This window comes from Gossypium raimondii, chromosome 4 (genome assembly GCF_025698545.1).
Source record: "Gossypium raimondii isolate GPD5lz chromosome 4, ASM2569854v1, whole genome shotgun sequence".
NCBI lineage: Eukaryota > Viridiplantae > Streptophyta > Magnoliopsida > Malvales > Malvaceae > Gossypium > Gossypium raimondii.
This window is the reverse complement of record NC_068568.1, coordinates 50,385,098-50,402,135: the sequence shown is the minus strand read 5'-3', so window position 1 is coordinate 50,402,135 and position 17,038 is coordinate 50,385,098. Positions and strand designations below refer to the sequence as shown.

Below are 17,038 nucleotides of genomic sequence, written 5' to 3'. Positions count from 1 at the left end.
ACAAGATAATGTTAGAATATGGGATCGAATCTTTATCCAAGAAAAAGAGCAACTATTTAGTGATAAACATCTGCAATCCATTTCATTGAAAGGTATAATACAATTCCAATATATTATTCTTTCTTTCAGATTCATTGATAGATAAAAATGTATTGAATGGAATAAATACAATGTGAAGGCCGAAGCAATAGACCAACATGACCAACCATGGTTTTCAAGTCCATCAAAGCTCCTCTGCCTTACAAAGACATGACCCCTAGAAGTTGCACTGCTTCAAGCCCTACGACATTTGTTTGCTATATGAAGACAAATCGGTTTTATGTCTTCATGGTAAACGGGAAATAGGAAGTCAATTACAATCTCCCTGAGTTCTTACACCAATGTAAGTAAGTGATGTAACTTTTCCTCATGCAGTTATCTTAGAAGATACTTCTCATCCGTTACAAAAGGCCTGTACTCGTGTAGTTCTGACAGACCAATAAAACCATTATCCCACCATTGGTGAATTCCGTGAGCATGTTTGAAATCCGGAGAGTGACGCAAATTAATAGTAAGATGGGCAGAAGGAATCAGGTGCAGTGGTTCTGACTCGCTTCTTTGTAGACCTGAGCCTGAGAGTAAGCTCCCTACCTGTGTCGCGACCCTCTCGATTTTCCCGGCCCCAATCTCCTCCATTTTCTTCCTATGTTCAAAATATCCAATATACCCTGAACATATAAGGTCTGAAGGATTCACAAACAGGTATGGTCTCCAAGAAGAGAGTGAAGTAAATGGATCATTTTGCTCGTGTCTAAGATTACGACCCTTTACAGCAAAAGCGAGGCCAGCTTTGACTACGCTGCTTGTAAAACGAATCCCATGCTTCAGCCTTTCACTCTTGATTCCCTCTACAGGAGCAGACAAGAATGGGGGATTGAAGAGGTAAGCTTCAACATTATAACCCATCTTAGTCATATTTTTACCTATAAGCAGTGAAATAGCTGATCCTAGTGAATGACCGGTTAACCAAATACTTGAATTTCTGTAAACAGAAAAGAGGCTCTCCGCGGCCTGCATTGCTTGTTGAAAACGAGAGCTTTCATGAAGTCTATTGCGGACACAGAGGAAATCCAACTTGAGATCACGAGACCTGGTGTTTGACGTATTTATAGTACCCCGAAATGCAATAACATAATGTGGAGAACTTTGAGATGAATGGTTGTAGGTGAAATTACAAGGCTTGGATTGAAAAATGGCACCAAAAATGGAGTTATCAACATCATCTACAAGAATATGGAACAATTGGAAATTGAAGAACTCCCACCAAGCTGGTGCATGAGCCAGAGGGTCTTTGCGGTTCTCTTGGCGATCACGTTCTAGGATGTACACTCCCTGAACCAAGCTTGCAGCAACTGATCTTCGGTCATGAAAGTTATCCCTACCAACGAACCACAGAAAAAGCATAAGCTGCAATTAAAGCATGTTCATTACTGCAGCTTTGGCTGCTGAATTCACTGAATTTGGCCCTAAGAGTTCTGTGCACCAACAAATCCCCTGAATTTTGATCTTTGCTTAAAGAAAGTAGAATTATCTGTTGTTCATACTTGTTCCATAATAATTTTCTCAGCATGAATTCAGGGTCATAGAGACAAAGGAGTTTTAGTGGTAAAAGTATCATGGAGGCCCCTCTACCAGGAGTCAGATAACATTTTATTCTCTCTATTAAAAAATGAGCAAATTGGTCCTTGTACAATAGTTCAAAGAGCAAATAGGTCATTTCTGTTAAAAATTTCATCCATTTATACTATTAAAAACTGGTATAGTTGACGGAATAACCAGACGGTGATATGAGACTTGCCACGTATACCTCATGCCAACATATAGGAACCAATTTTTTAACATTAGAAATGGATAAAATTTTTAACAGAAGGACCAGTTTGCTCTTTGATCTAAAGTATAGAGACTAATTTATTCATTTTTTTAGTAGAGGTGATAAAATGTAATCCGACTCTTAATACAAGAGCCTCCATGATACTTTTATTGAGGATTAACTACTATCAAATGTTAGGTACTAGATTAATTGTATGTCCACTTCATTCTTAGCATCAATGGTTAGTCGGTTCACAATTTGAAAATGCTCATTCATTGAACTCTTTTGAATTAAAATGCTATTTGAGACCCCCCCTTCTTTTTTTCTTTTTTTCTTTTTTTTTTTTCATATAAGTCTCCTTGACAAACTCCATTAATACCCTACCATATATCTTGCAATGTTGTCCAGAGAAAAAAAAAATTTAAATGTAAACATACATTGGAGATTCTCAATGAAATAAATGAAAGAAAAGGTGTTTACCAGTCAACTGAAGTGAGGTGTAAAGGACCTGAAAGGCAGAATATTTGTCTGGAAGAGGCCGGTTTCTCTTTCTTTCTTTGTTTCTCCATATATCCTCTACAAAGGCTGTGTGAAATGCTAAGATGTAGTACCAAAGTTTCCCATTATTCATCAAATTGGGTGACGCTTTATACATGAATTTCATAGTTTTCATGAAAAAAGTCAAGAAAATGTGCCACAAGTCTCTGTACTTATCATGAGCTAAATTCCTTGAAATAAAAGTAGAGGAATTAAATTCCTTTTCTAAAATTTGTTTTCATACTTTTCTCTCCAAATTTAAGAAGAAAACGGAAACTTTTGAAAAGCCATTCCCTTTTCATGGGTTTCTTTCTCGTTTCTTTTTCTGGGAAAATTCAAAACAAAACCCAAAAAAGAAATAAAATAATAATAACATACACAATTAAAAACCATTGAACAACCAATATTGACGATTCTTAGGTCATGTAAAATTCAACAAAAACATGGAAGAAATACAACAACAAAAAATATTCAAGAAATTAAAAAAGAAATAGTTTACCTCAACGCAGATTAACGAAGATGTAAAACAAATTCACAAATTTCACGTACTTTCCCTCCTCTTCTCTTTTATTCCCTTCAAAGGAACAAAAGAGAGAGAGAGAGTTTAGGAAAAAAGGGCCTTCGACAGTGTGGCATTAACAGACAATTCATAAAGACAATTTCACAAAGTTTTCTCCTTTTTGTTTTTTGTTTTAAATTATTTATATTATTTTAAAATAAATAAACCATATTTTACTATATTTAATTTAATATTAATATTAACTAATTTTATTCATAATACCTTACTTATTTTGGGTGTAAATATTTGGTTATTATTATTATAAATGCATCTTAACCACCTCTCAACGACACGCTCCAACTTCCTTTCCCTGTTCATGGCAAGCAAAATGTCTATTTCTGCTCTTAGTCACTTTACTTTTTATATGTTTAAACTTTAGTCCCTCTACTTTAATTCTTTGAATTTTAATCTCTCTATTCTTTTAATTTGATAATTGAAGTCCAATTAACAACACCAAAGAAATTTCCTTCAATTAAAAAATTAGTTTTTCATTTTAAAAATAAGGTAAACTACCCATTGCTAGTCCAATTTTTAGGCAATTTTATTTTGGTCACCTTAAAAGAAATCTTTGCAATTTCGTCATCCAACTTTTCATTTTAGTCACCCATAAATATGATTATAAACAGGAGCTACGATCTTGACCTGATGCCTAGCACCATAAGAACCCTTTCCGAGAACCTTTATCTTTACCACTTTAACCTCCATTCTTTTTTCTTAACTTTAGAATTTGTTTTCTTGGGTACATGTTACGGTATAGAACATTAAAAGCTTTATAGCTTTAGCTTTTATAAATACCAAAATAGATAAAAATTTCCTAATTTCATTTGGAAAAGGATGAGCTTATAAATTTTTTTATATTCGTTTAGTGTATATATGAATAAATTACTTTTTGTAATTTTCTTAAATGAAAATATTGATAGATAAGATGACCATTAGAGTTAGAGTTAGAGATAAAGTTAAAGTTAAAGTTAAGGTTTTCTAATTTCATTTGGAATAGGATATTGTTACTTGTTGACAAAGTAATTGAAGGAAAAAGAGGAACTGCGACTCAATAATCAAAATTGTTTATGTAAATTTTTTTCTAAGGATACAAACGCCGTTTTTTCTTCTGCCATTGCCACCCTGTTCTCCCATTCCTCTTATCACATTAACTAGTGTGAAAGAAAACTCTTGATGAATCCACCAAATCAAACCACAGATGATTTCTCTTGTAACATCCCTCTATCAACTCAATCGTCGGGTCCGAGCTACCAGATGCGACAACCATTACCGAAGCAACTACCATAAAATAATCAACAAATAAATCATTCAAACATCCAATCATAAATACATTCACATCACGATATACAATTTTTTTCAAGATTTATACAAGCTTACTAAAGCTCATTTGCTAACCTGAGCTTGAAAAATGACCAGATTATTTTCAAATCAAGTATCGATACCCCATCTAGGTGTCGATACCAATCTAAGCTTCGATGTTTTAGAAAAATTGATTTAAAACCAAAGGTATCGATACTAGACTTAAAGTACTGATACTTCGTTCAAGGTATCGATACCCTAACTCTGTATTGATACCATTTTAAGGTTCTATGTTTGAAAATTTTAAAGAAAATCACTAAGTATCTCGATACATTTGAGCCAAAATGGTCAAAAAATCATATTTTGGTACCTTTTTCATGCCAAACCAACTCTATTACTCAAATGGTGCTTAAAGCACACTCAAACCTGCACAAAGCCAACCAAAACACATAACAAAACATCCGTTTTACCATTTCCAAAATCAACCAAACCATTATATATCAATAAGGTACTTAAACATAACATTTTAACCTATGAATTCACAAACCTTTCAAACATTTATAACCATTCAATTCCATCATTTAACTAAACCATTTCACTTCCAAATTTGTCATTCAAATGCTTTATCTAAAGCTTAACCTAATACCAAGCGCGCGCACACATACACATATAACATGAACATCAACTTTCTCAAAAACAACCATTAACCAAGTTTCAAACCAACTATCATTTCCAAGTAAAATCATATGTAACACCTATGGACATGCCACATAACCGGACTTTAGAACATTTAAAAAATTACCAAATTAACAATGGGATAGTGTGAGCTTCTTGATGATCCACTTGACTCGTTCCGCAAGCTAGCAATCTACAGAGAAAAAGAAAACAACGAGGTAAGTATATCGAATGCTTAGTAAGTTCATAAGCATTAAATCATAACTTACCTCAATAACAATTTAATATGATAAGCTCAATAACAATTTAATATGATAAGCTACTAGCTTGACAAGTTTGCCCAAACATGGCAACCACAATTTAACAATGTGAGTTCAATATATATCGTATCATATATTAATTCAAACATACAATATTCCAATCCACTTATAATCAACAGTTCAATGCCATTCACGTAATCAATCAACATTTAATCAATTTAATATCAAATTCATACCATTTCATTTATTTATCAATAATGCATCCAATTTCAATTTAATGACAATCACTATTTCATTTCATTGTTCGAATTTTGAATCGAATTTATAGATTCGCCACATTTCCATATCAACCCTCTGGGCTCGTATATCCAGTTGGCATGATATTTTCCACGCTATCGATATTCATCTATCATAAATCAGCTTTGTAATATCAAGTCACATTATCAATCCAAATTGTATATCATTTATCAAATATCACATTTCATACCCCCGATTAACTTGACTTGGACAAGAATAGATAGGTTTAATCAACACATTAATTTGACATCAGTGCCTCATCAAACAATGTCGAAGTAACTAGTTTGCGCTTCACACTCATCGGTATAACCGAAGTAAAAGTTGTGCCCATCACTTATCGATATATAGTCTAAGTAACTCGTACTCTATCTATCCTATGACATGCCAACTATATCTGACTCTGACCAAACAATTAATAGGGTAATCAATAATCCAATTTCATTATAGGTTCAACTTATTTTTTTATTGATTTCAATATCACCAATTCATTAATCAAGTTACCATTTCATACATATATTGTATAATTTATCTCAATTTCACCAAGTTATACTATTTTCAATTTTATTCAGTTTTGTCCTATTTTTCAATAATCATTCACAAACATAAAATTACGATTCGATCAGTCATAATCAACTATCAATTCATTAAATGACTCAATTTATCAATCAATTTATCATTTCTTTACGATTTAGTCCATATTTTACCTTTTGTACCAAATTGCAAACAATTTAAATTACTATCAAACATACACAAACTCATGACTCAAGTATATAATAATTGAAATACAATCATACCATATGAAATTACCTAATCAAAACAACAAACAACCAAATCTTCAAGGACTAATCAGTAATTTCACATTTTTCTCAATTATCTTTGGTTTGGTTCAATTCTCATTCTATAAAATAATTCAGTTCAATTTATCAGTTCCAGTCCTACCTTATTTCATCCTATTATAAGATATATTAGCTCAATCTCATTATTCGAACGCCCCTAAAGTTTTGCATTTTATTTAATTTAGTTATTAAAACTGAAATTGCCATAACTTTCAAATTTGAGCTTTGATTTTGAAACCGATATCAATTACATCCTTCTAAGACCCTCGGCTGTCCATAATTATAGAGATTTAATACCAATTTAGATTTATTTACATTTTAGTCCCTATATTCAAAACTAACAATTTTCACTTTACAAATTAGTCATTTTTCATATCTAAGTTAAAAAATTACCATTTAACACCAATTTCATAAAAAAAAAACTCATCAATGATAACTTTTATAAACTTCAGTGGATTTGCAAATTGGTACACGAGTTAGCTAAATCAAACTCTTGGAACCTAAAAAACATAAGAATGGTAAGAAATGAACTTGAAAATGCTTACCAATCGAGGGGCCAAAGTTGAAAATGTCAAAAACCTATTGACAACTAGAAGAAGAAATGTTCTATTTTTCATTTTATATTAAGATTAATCATTAATTAATCAATAATTAGCTTAATTAACTATAATTAACTAACTTAATTATACTTAACAAAGTTTAGTGGACTACACCAAAAATCCACCACCGTTTGGATATAGTATATATGACCAATTGCTCAATTGGTCATTTAAATAATTAAAAATCTATAGCGATTAACTTTTACCATTTTTACAATTAGTTATTGTACCTTAATTAACTATCAAGTTGACAAAATTAAAGGACCAAACTTTAATTAAACTCTATACTAACATTGTAAATATTAAATAATAATATTTAAGGACTCAAACATTGGAAATGAGGTTCCAAAATCATATTTTTTTACACCACTGACTTTCAAGTCGTTACAACTCTCCCCCTTAAGAAATTTCGTCCCCGAAATTTTTATTTGAGTAAAGGTTAGGGTACTATAACATTATGGTTTCTTTTGGTTCTCATGTAGCCTCTTCTGTATCGTGACATTGCTATGTGATACTCATTTGTTCCGCAGTTTTTTAGTTTTCTAAATCAAAATTCTAACTGGTTCTTTACTATACGTCATATCAGACTATAATTCTATTTCATCAGAAGATAACACATGAGTAGGATCAGAACCATAACGAAATAACATCGATAGGTGGTAAACATTATGAATCTTTTTAAGTTTCAAAGGCAAAGCTAGTCAATAAGTTACCAGACCAACCATTTTTAGAGTCTCGTGTGGCCCTATAAATCTCGAATTGAGTTGCCATTTTCTGCCGACACGTAGAACTTTCTTCCAGGATAAAACATTTAAAAATACTTTATCATCGATCTGAAACTCAATATCTTTTCTTTTCAAGTCAGCATATGATTTCTATCGATCTAGTGTAGCTTTAAAAAAAACTCGTATAATTCGAACCTTTTCTTCAACTCCACAAATCAGGTTTATTCCTGCCAGCTTTCTATCGCTTAACTTTAACCAACATAGAGGAGTTCTACATTTACGTCCGTATAAAACCTAGTACGGTGCCATTTTGATACTCCACATGTAGCTTTATTATATGTGAACTCATCTAATGGTAGAAATTTCTCCCAACTATCTTCAGATTTAGTAATACAACATCACAACTTATCTTTGAATATCTAGATCACCCGTTCTGATTGTTCGCCAGTCTATTGATGGAACGCAATACTAAAATTCAATTTCGTGCCCAAGGCTTTATATAGTTTACCCCAAAATCTGGATGTAAACCTCATGTCTCAATCTAAACTAATAGATACTGACATATCGTATAATCTGACAATCTCAGAAATGCACTGTTTAGCTAACTTTTCAAGTGAGTAATTTGTCTTGACAAGAATGAAGTGCGCTTATTTAGTTAATCTGTCAAACTATTAACCAGATCACATTTTTCTTTTTCGGTGGCAAAGATAAACTCGATACGAAATTCATAGTATCTCACTCACATTTCTATCCTGAAATCATTACAGGTTGTATAAACTTGATGAAATCTGATGTACGAGTTTGACTTTTTGGCATATCAAACACTTTGCTATGTATTCTAAAATCTCTCTTTTCATTCCTAACAGTACAATTGTTTCAAGTCATTATACATTTTGTTACTACCCAGATGGATTGAAAAGCACTACTACGAGTCTCATGTAAAATGTCTTGTTTCAACTCTGAATCTTTCGGCACACACAGATGGTTTAAAAAACATAGGTTCCTAATATTATCAATATTGAATTCAGAAGTCTGATTGCTTTCAACAAGTCTGACCGTGAATCTATAAGACAAAGAGTTTATGAGAAAATATATTTAATTTCTAATTTTCTTCTTCTTATTCTTCATACTTTTAGGGTTTAGTGTCAAAATTTTTTGGTTTTTAGTTAAGTTAGTTGATAGTTAGTTAGTTTTCCCTGTAGCTTTGTCTTAATTGTTGTTTAATACTCAAACCTTCTTTGTATTTTCATCTTAATCCATAACATTTAATATAACTCACCTCTATTTTTTCTTTGTTAAAATATGATCTTGAATAGTATTTGTGACTTCCATTGTTACCAACATTCTCTCCTCCAAGCAACCATAAAGAAATCACTAAGTTTTCTTAAAACCTACTTTTGTGTTTAATCTAATGTATGCTTTGATTGTTTATTAGGTTGTTGTTTGTATGGAAATGATGTTAGGTAACTAAGTTTATGGTGGTTGGTTGATATAAATTTTATTTGATTAGTTTTTTGTACAAAGGCTAAATTGTAAAAACTGGACTAAATTGAATAAATTTCAAAACTTAGAATTGACGTCTCTAAGGGAACATATAGATAGGTGAGACCGAAAGGAGAACTTATTGAGCATAAATTCTTTTAGGTCGAGTTAGTTTGGTTAAGTCAAGAGATAAGCCAGACTAAATCGTTTAATTTGGTAAAAATTAAAATTAAAAAATGTAATTAAATTAATTGGTCGTTGTGAATCTGTTAAGTGTAGAAATTAAATATACTTTCTTATAGATTCTTGTACGTTAAAGTTGCCATGAATTTAACAAAATTAGAATTAGGTTGAAAAATTATTGATTTAGAAAATTAATTAATTTAATAAATAATATTTATTTTGGAAAATATAATAACATGTATTGGGTTGGATTAAATTATAAGGTGCCAGGTTAAAAGTCCAAGAAGCACGTATAAATGGACTCGATAAAGGAGAGCCCTAAAACCCCTAATAATATGTATGAGGGGCGACAACCTTAGTGTATTTAACTAGGGTTAGCCGTCCCTCTCTCCTAATTCAACTAGGGGATTTTTTTTCTATTAAATAAGTATTATTTGTATTATACTAAATCAATTAAGGTTCATTTATCTCTCCCTAAAAATAGATGACACCGGTAGGTCTTATAATACACAAGTTATACACAATTTTGACATATTGTTATTCTGTCTGAAAATAGTGAGAATTTATTTATAAGTATAAATTATATTTTCTATGAATAACAATTTTACCAGTTTCTATAAGAGAGAAAGATTTACTTGCCTACTGAAAGTAAGAAAATTATTTTTGAATGTGTTTGATTCATTATTTTTTGAGCCCACACTTGAAGCAATTCTTGCTACGAGAATAGCGGAGAATGTCATTCGATTGAAAGCCGAGAATGTCAATGATTCGTCTTGCACAAAGCACGGATACTTTTTGGAAAAAAAAATATTGCTATAAATATTACAAACTGACTCAATTTTCAAATTTTTATTTTTCTGCTATACAAGAAAAATGTTTTCGAACCGATTTTTTTCCAACAAAATACCACCAAAACAACGAAGGAAGGTCCAAACATACAAGCCTATACTCTACCAGCATAACCTCAAAAATTAACCTTCATACTCTTTTCATTCCCACTCTTTATAATTTTCGGTACTCTGCCCTGATTGGGTGAATCGACCTCCATAACCACCGCCACACTTTACTTCATATCTTCTCCTTGTTGTATCACTGTATCAACAATTTGTGCAATGAACATGGGCATGACCTCACAATCTTAGAATAGCCACCTAACCAGTTCCTCCGTTCCAATTGACACCCCCAACCAACCTATCCCTCCAGTAGCTTTTTCTCCCCTAGCCACTACGAAGTATCAGCCATCATCTGGTGCATTTCCTCCTAGGCCTAGGTAGCAGATAGCTTGTTACTTACATCAAGCTGTAGCTTGCCTTACTACTACGACACTTCCACCAACTTTAACATCTACCATGTTGGACCAGGGTTCTCACTAGTAAGCTTTTAAGCGCCAGCCTCGTGATTCAAAGACCCAAGAGAAGCTGCGGTGACTAGAGGAACAATTCTCTTTGCAAGAACACCACTTCAAAAAGCAACAATAACAACAACATATTCTCAACCAAAGAAACAATCAAAATAAGCAATTGATTGTTGAGTTGAGAGTTGCGCAAGAGATCCTCAAGCGAGAGACAGGAAAACGAGGCCCAATCATATTGGAAAAAATTCAGTTTGAAAATAGTTTTCTTGAAAAGCGAAAAATTAAAATTTTGAAAATCGACCTAGTTTGTGATATTTATAGCAATAAGCCTTAGACCGAAATCATGCTTATATTTTCGAATAAGAAGATCATTAATGTTTTCTAACTTTCAACCAAACGACATTCTCCGCTATTCTCGTACCATGAATTGCTTTGAGTGTGAGCTCGAGCCAATTGAATCAAAACACAAAACTAGAAAAAGTTTTCTTTTCCTTTTTAGATAAAACAAAAACTCTCTATTCTTTAATAGAAATTGGTAGAATTGTTATTCTCGAAAAATATATTTAATAATTGAGAATAAATTCTCTCTATTTTTCGACAGAGGAGCAATCTCTCAAAATTGTGTTAATAGCTCTATCGGGGTCATATATTTATAGGAAGAGAAGGTGAAACCCTTGTTGAATTGTAGAAGTTTATTTCAACTAGAAAAATAACTTCCTACCTGGAGTAGGACTAAGGTGGACAACATCCCTTAGTATTCCTACTAGGGTTGTCGCCCCTTAATATTCCATGAGGGGACTTTGGGCCTCTCTCACATTGGGTCCAATTGGTTGGATATGGTGTGTAGTGGATGGATGAGTAGGAAAACTACATTGAAATTCATATACATGTGCATAAATTCTGAGATATGATATACTCTGACAATACGGTGATTGGTGATAATGTTGTATATGATATTTATGTGTTCATGAATGATTTTATGGTCTTTGGTATACTGCTTCCTATTGATTAAGACTCACACTGAGTTTCATAGCTCATCCTATTAGTTTAACATTTTCAGGTATTCCGCAAGGTTAGGACAGACGTGGCATTCGAAGATCTCAACTTGGATTTTCAGTACTTAAATTTTATAAGTTAATTCATTTGGGTTTGTAATAATTTCTTTATACGAACTGTGACATGGGATTGGTATTTTGGGTTTAATTGGTATTTTGCATGCATTGACGTCAAAAATAAACAAGTTAAATAACTGGATTGAATTAATAATTGGTTTTTGAAAATTAGGAATAATGGTTTCTATTAATAAAATTATAGACTCTGGATTTTTCCACTGCAAAATTGGTTTTCAAAACTCTGAATAACAAATTAATAATAAAATATGTTTGTAAAATTAAAAAGTAACTTTTTAATTGAAATTTAATTAATCTTGGAAAAATTAACATTTTTAAAAAATAATAATAAAAGAAAGCCTACTCCAGTTTTGCGTAAAATAAGCACTTACTTTAAAAATAAGTTTCTGAAAACCTAATCGGTTTTACAAGGCCATTTTGGTGGTCGCTATGACCTTCAAAATTCGGCCATAACTTCTGGACTGGGTTAGGGAGGTTACAGGTTTAGGCAAAATATTCTCCTATCACCCTAGGACATCGAAGAACAACACAAGGTCGACTTGTGGGAGAGAACCAACGAAGATTGGATGAAATTCCATGCCAAATATATCTACATTGGGGAACGTAGTATCCTTAACCTTCTTGTTACTATAACCAGTGACAAAGTGAGGGCTAAGAAGGCTTTAAGAGGGACAAGTGACTGTGAAAGTAGAGAAAATGTGAACGCGATTTAGGGCAACAATAATTGTTGTGATTAAAAAACTCATTAATAACTATAACCATTATCGTCCTGAGTCGTGTTTCAGCTTTTCTCCACTGTCACAGTCACTCATCCATCTAAAAGTCTTCTTACACCCAACTTTGTCACAGCTTATGGACAATAAAACTAAGGATACTACTTTTGGAGGAGATCAATAAAAGGAATAAGCTGATTATACTGAAAAGCCCCTTTGCTTGTCCCTATGATTATGGTCTTAAACTTATGTATGGGTTTATAAAACACCTTCTTCCGATGTTGTGAAACTTGAACTCGTGACCGCATAACCATCGTCAACTAAGAGCCCTAGTTATACTTCAACCCATAACTATATAATCACTATGAATTGTGAGCTTGAGTTGCAATGCGATGGGCTTCTAAGACGATGGTTCCATCTCGACACAGCAGATAAATGTGTGGGTGTTCGAGCGCTATCGCATCACCTTGAACTCAAATATACCTCAAAACTATCACAATGTTTACCTCAAACACACACAAAAATAAATATTTCTCACCAAATTTTCAACACTCAACAAAAAAAATAATTTTGGAGGACACATTTTCTATTTTTCTCTCCAAAATTGACTTATTTTCCTAAATAGGGAAAAAAATGACCTAACACCTTAAATAAATTTTATCCCATATTTTTTTTGTTCTTTATTCTCTCTATCTCTCTTTATTTTATAACACGTTATCAACACGATTCTCAAATTTTTTCCATAATTCTAAACCCATCTCATCCTTATTTTTTATTTGATAACCCATACCTCAATTGCTTTCTATCCCTTTCTAATCCCCTATTGAATTACTTTCATTATTTTTCTAACCTAGCATTCAAATTGGTTGCTTGGCTACCCCAAATTTGACGAAAAAATAAGGTTTCAAACTTATGCAGCAATTTACTTAAAGTTCTAAGGAGGAATCAAATTTAATTTCTCTATCGACTTAAGGTAATCCTAAATTTTATATTACAAATTGTTTTATATTACTTCCTATTTTCATTCTTAAATACGTTATTATAATTACACTTGACAAATAATTTGATTAATATTATTTTACTAGTATCTTTTTTTAAGCTCTTTTTAGTAATTATAATGTCAAATCTTGCCAAACTTGAATTTTCTGTCCTAAACATCTCATGCAAGAATTATTTGTCATGGGTGTTAGATGCTAAAATTCACCTAGATGCTAAAGGTCTAAGGAATACTATAGTAGCAAATAAAGAAGCATCTAACCAAGAAAAAGGCAAAAACAATGATTTTCATCCGTTATCATCTACATGAATGATTAAAAGTGGAATATCTCACTGTGAAAGACCCTCTTGAGTTGTGGAAAAATTTGGAAGAACGATTTGACCACTAGAAAACGATGATCCTCGCTAAAGCTCGTTATGGTTCGATGCACTTATGGTTGCAAAGGTTTTAAGACTGTAAGTGGATACAATTCAAAAATTTTCAAAATTAGTTCTTAACTGAAATTATGTGGAGAGAATATAATTGATAAAGAATTGTTAGAGAAGACATTTTCAACCTTTCATGCTACTAATGTGCTCCTGCAGCAGGAGTACTGCGAAAAAGGTTTTAAAAAATATTCTGAAGGGATTTCATGCCTTTTAGTGATTGAACAAAATAATGAGTTGTTGATGAAAAGTCATGGAATTTGTCCCACTAGTATTGCACTACTACTTGAAGTGAATGCTGCAGTACACAATAAATATGGAAATGAAAAATATAGAGGTTGTGATCATGGTCGTGGACGTAGCGCGGGATGTGGTCGAGGACGTACTAGTAACCGTTATCATGGTGTTCATAATAGTGGTACTTCTAACCATCAGAAAAAAAGAATAACAACGAAGGACAATAAAGAGATGGTTAAAATAATCCTTCAAAGGTTATTAAGAATTTATGTTACCGATGTGGTATGAGGGGGCATTGGGCACGTACCTGTCGTACGCCTGAATATTTAGTGAAACTTTATCAAGCATCCATTAAAGGGAAGAAAAATAATATTAAGACAAATTTTATATCCCAAAATGTTGAAATGGAGGCAAAAGAGTAGGGTGATGTAATTCATGGCCTTAATGATATAACTCACATTCATGTGGTAGATTTCTTTGAGAATCATTAGAAAAGTTGGTGTTATTTTAGCATTTTATGTTGTTTTAAAGTATTTTTTGTTTTCTTGCATAAATAATAAGTTGGTGTTATTTTGGCATTTTTATGTTATTTTAAGTATGCTTATTTTCTTGCAAGTTATACATATTCAATAAATATTTGCAACATTTCTAATTTTACATTTTATTTATTTTTATGAAGAATATGAATGATCAACAAAATTTTGTTGGATCCAAAATCAATGAAGACATTTGTCTTGTAGATAGTGCTACAACATGTACGATACTCAAAGATAAAAAAAAATTTTCTCATTTAACAATAAATGATGCTCATATTAATACAATATCGGGTAGTTCAAAACTTATTGAAGGCTCTAGAAGAACTATTATATTATTACCTAAATGTACAAAATTTGTCCTTGATTTTCCACTAAGTCTTAAAGAAAATTATTAAGTTTTAAAGATATTCATATTAATGAATATCATATTGAGATTATGAATGAGAAAAATATTGAATATCTATATATTACAAATGTTGAATGTTGAAAGAAATATGTTTTGGAAAGATTACCTGCTTTTTCATCAGGTTTATATTATACACATATTAGTGCAATTGAGGCACATGTTACTACAAACCAGAAGTTTGTAGAACCACATACTTTTACTATTTGGCATGACCAGTTAGGTTATCTTGGATATATTGTGATGCGAAAAATAATTGAGAATTCAATTGGGCACCCATTAAAGAACCAAAAGACTCTTGAATTTAAAGATTTCTCTTGTGATGCTTGTTCTCAAGGTAAACTGATTATTAGACCATCACCAGCTAAAGTTGGGATTGAATCTCCCGCATTTCTAAAATGTATTCAAGGTGATATATGTGGGCCTATTCATCCACCATGTGGACCATTTAGATATTTTATGGTATTGATAGATGCATCTAGTATATGGTCACATGAATGTTTATTATCGACTCGTAACCTGGCGTTTGCGATACTACTTGCTTAAATAATTCGATTAAGAGCACAATTTCCAGATTATGCAATAAAAAACTATTCATCTTGATAATGCTGGTGAATTTACATCCCATGTTTTCAATGATTATTGTATGTCAATTGGGATAAAAGTTGAACATCATATAGCTCATGTTCACTCACAAAACGGTTTAGTTGAATCGTTTATCAAGCATCTCCTACTAATAGCTAGACCACTGCTTATAAGAACAAAGCTCCCTGTTACAGCTTAGGGATATGCTATTTTGTATGCAACAGCATTTATGCATATTAGACCAACAATTTATAATAAATACTCCCCATTGCAATTAACTTTTGGTTGGAGCTAAATATTTCCCATATTAGAATTTTTGGATGTGCAGTATATGTTCTAATTGCTCCACCACAACGAATAAAGATGAGTCCTCAAAGGAGGTTGGGAATATATGTTGGTTATGAATCTCATTCTATAATTAAGTATGTTGAACCATTAATTGGAGATTTATTTATTACACGATTTGTTGATTGTCACTTTAATGAAACAATATTCCCAACATTAAGGGAGAGAAAAATATAGCTGGTAAAAGAAACCACAAGGAATAGATCATCATTATCTTAATTAGATCCTCGTACAAGCCAATGTGAACAAGAAGTTCAAAGGATCATACATTTGCAAAACATCGCCAATCAACTGCTAGATTCATTTGCTGACCTAAAGAGAATTACAAAATCTCACATATCAACTAAAAATGCTCCAATACGAATTAATATCCCAATAGGATAAACTGTTAGTGTAAAAGAAAGTAATCCATACTTGAAGCATGGAAGACTAGTTGGTTCCAAAGATAAAAATCCTCTTAAAAAAAAGAAGAAAGGAGCAAATACTCTAGGTAATTATATTACGGAGATAAGTTCTTAAGAAAAGGCCAAAGATATAACTAATCATGATTATAAAACTCCAGAAGAGATTCAGGTACCTAAAAATCCTTGAAGGATTTAAAATCCCAGAAGGATATAGAGTTTCTCGAAAAAATTTCTCGATCAGATTAAAGAAAAGTTTATATGGATTAAAACAATTTGGACATATGTGGTACAAGCGTCTTATTAAATACTTGTTAAAAGAAGGTTACAAAAACGATCCAATTTGTCCATATGTCTTTATAAAAAGGTTTGGATAAGATTTTGTGATAATTGTTGTTTATGTTGATGTGCTATATATTATTGGAACTCCTGAAGAGCTCCAAAATACAGTAAATTGTTTAAAAAAAGAATTTGAGATGAAAAATCTTGAAAAAAAATAAAGTTTTGCCTTGACTTACGGATCAAACATTTAAAATATGGAATTCATGTTCATTAATCAACTTATACAGAAAAGATATTAAAAATTTTTTTCATGGATAACGCACACTTAT

At 31.9% G+C, this 17,038-nt stretch overlaps 1 protein-coding gene across 3 annotated transcripts; it reads right to left on the bottom strand.

Moving 5' to 3' along the window:
* Positions 1-55: 55 nt before the first annotated feature.
* Positions 56-3,052, bottom strand: LOC105780344 (GDSL esterase/lipase At4g10955). Of its 3 annotated transcripts, none has more exons than XM_012604618.2 (3): positions 2,886-3,052; positions 2,330-2,446; positions 56-1,417 (listed from the first exon to the last, which is right to left on the bottom strand). In XM_012604618.2, the coding sequence occupies exons 2-3, from the start codon at positions 2,416-2,418 to the stop codon at positions 415-417; spliced, it is 1,092 nt and encodes a 363-aa protein (XP_012460072.1). In that variant the 5' UTR covers positions 2,419-2,446; positions 2,886-3,052; the 3' UTR covers positions 56-414. The 3 variants fall into 3 exon arrangements, with proteins under 3 accessions (XP_012460072.1, XP_012460073.1, XP_052485803.1); XM_012604619.2 differs by having other exon boundaries at positions 2,330-2,434; XM_052629843.1 differs by having other exon boundaries at positions 2,330-2,494; positions 2,886-3,044.
* Between the last annotated feature and the right edge of the window lie 13,986 nt (positions 3,053-17,038).

Bases quoted from the DNA above. Each gene is read 5' to 3' on its own strand.
- LOC105780344 (XM_012604618.2), bottom strand. From the start codon at position 2,418: ATGGAGAAACAAAGAAAGAAAGAGAAACCGGCCTCTTCCAGACAAATA. The intron at 1,418-2,329 runs GTAAACACCTTT...GTTCGTTGGTAG, and splicing joins CACCTCACTTCAGTTGACTG to GGATAACTTTCATGACCGAA.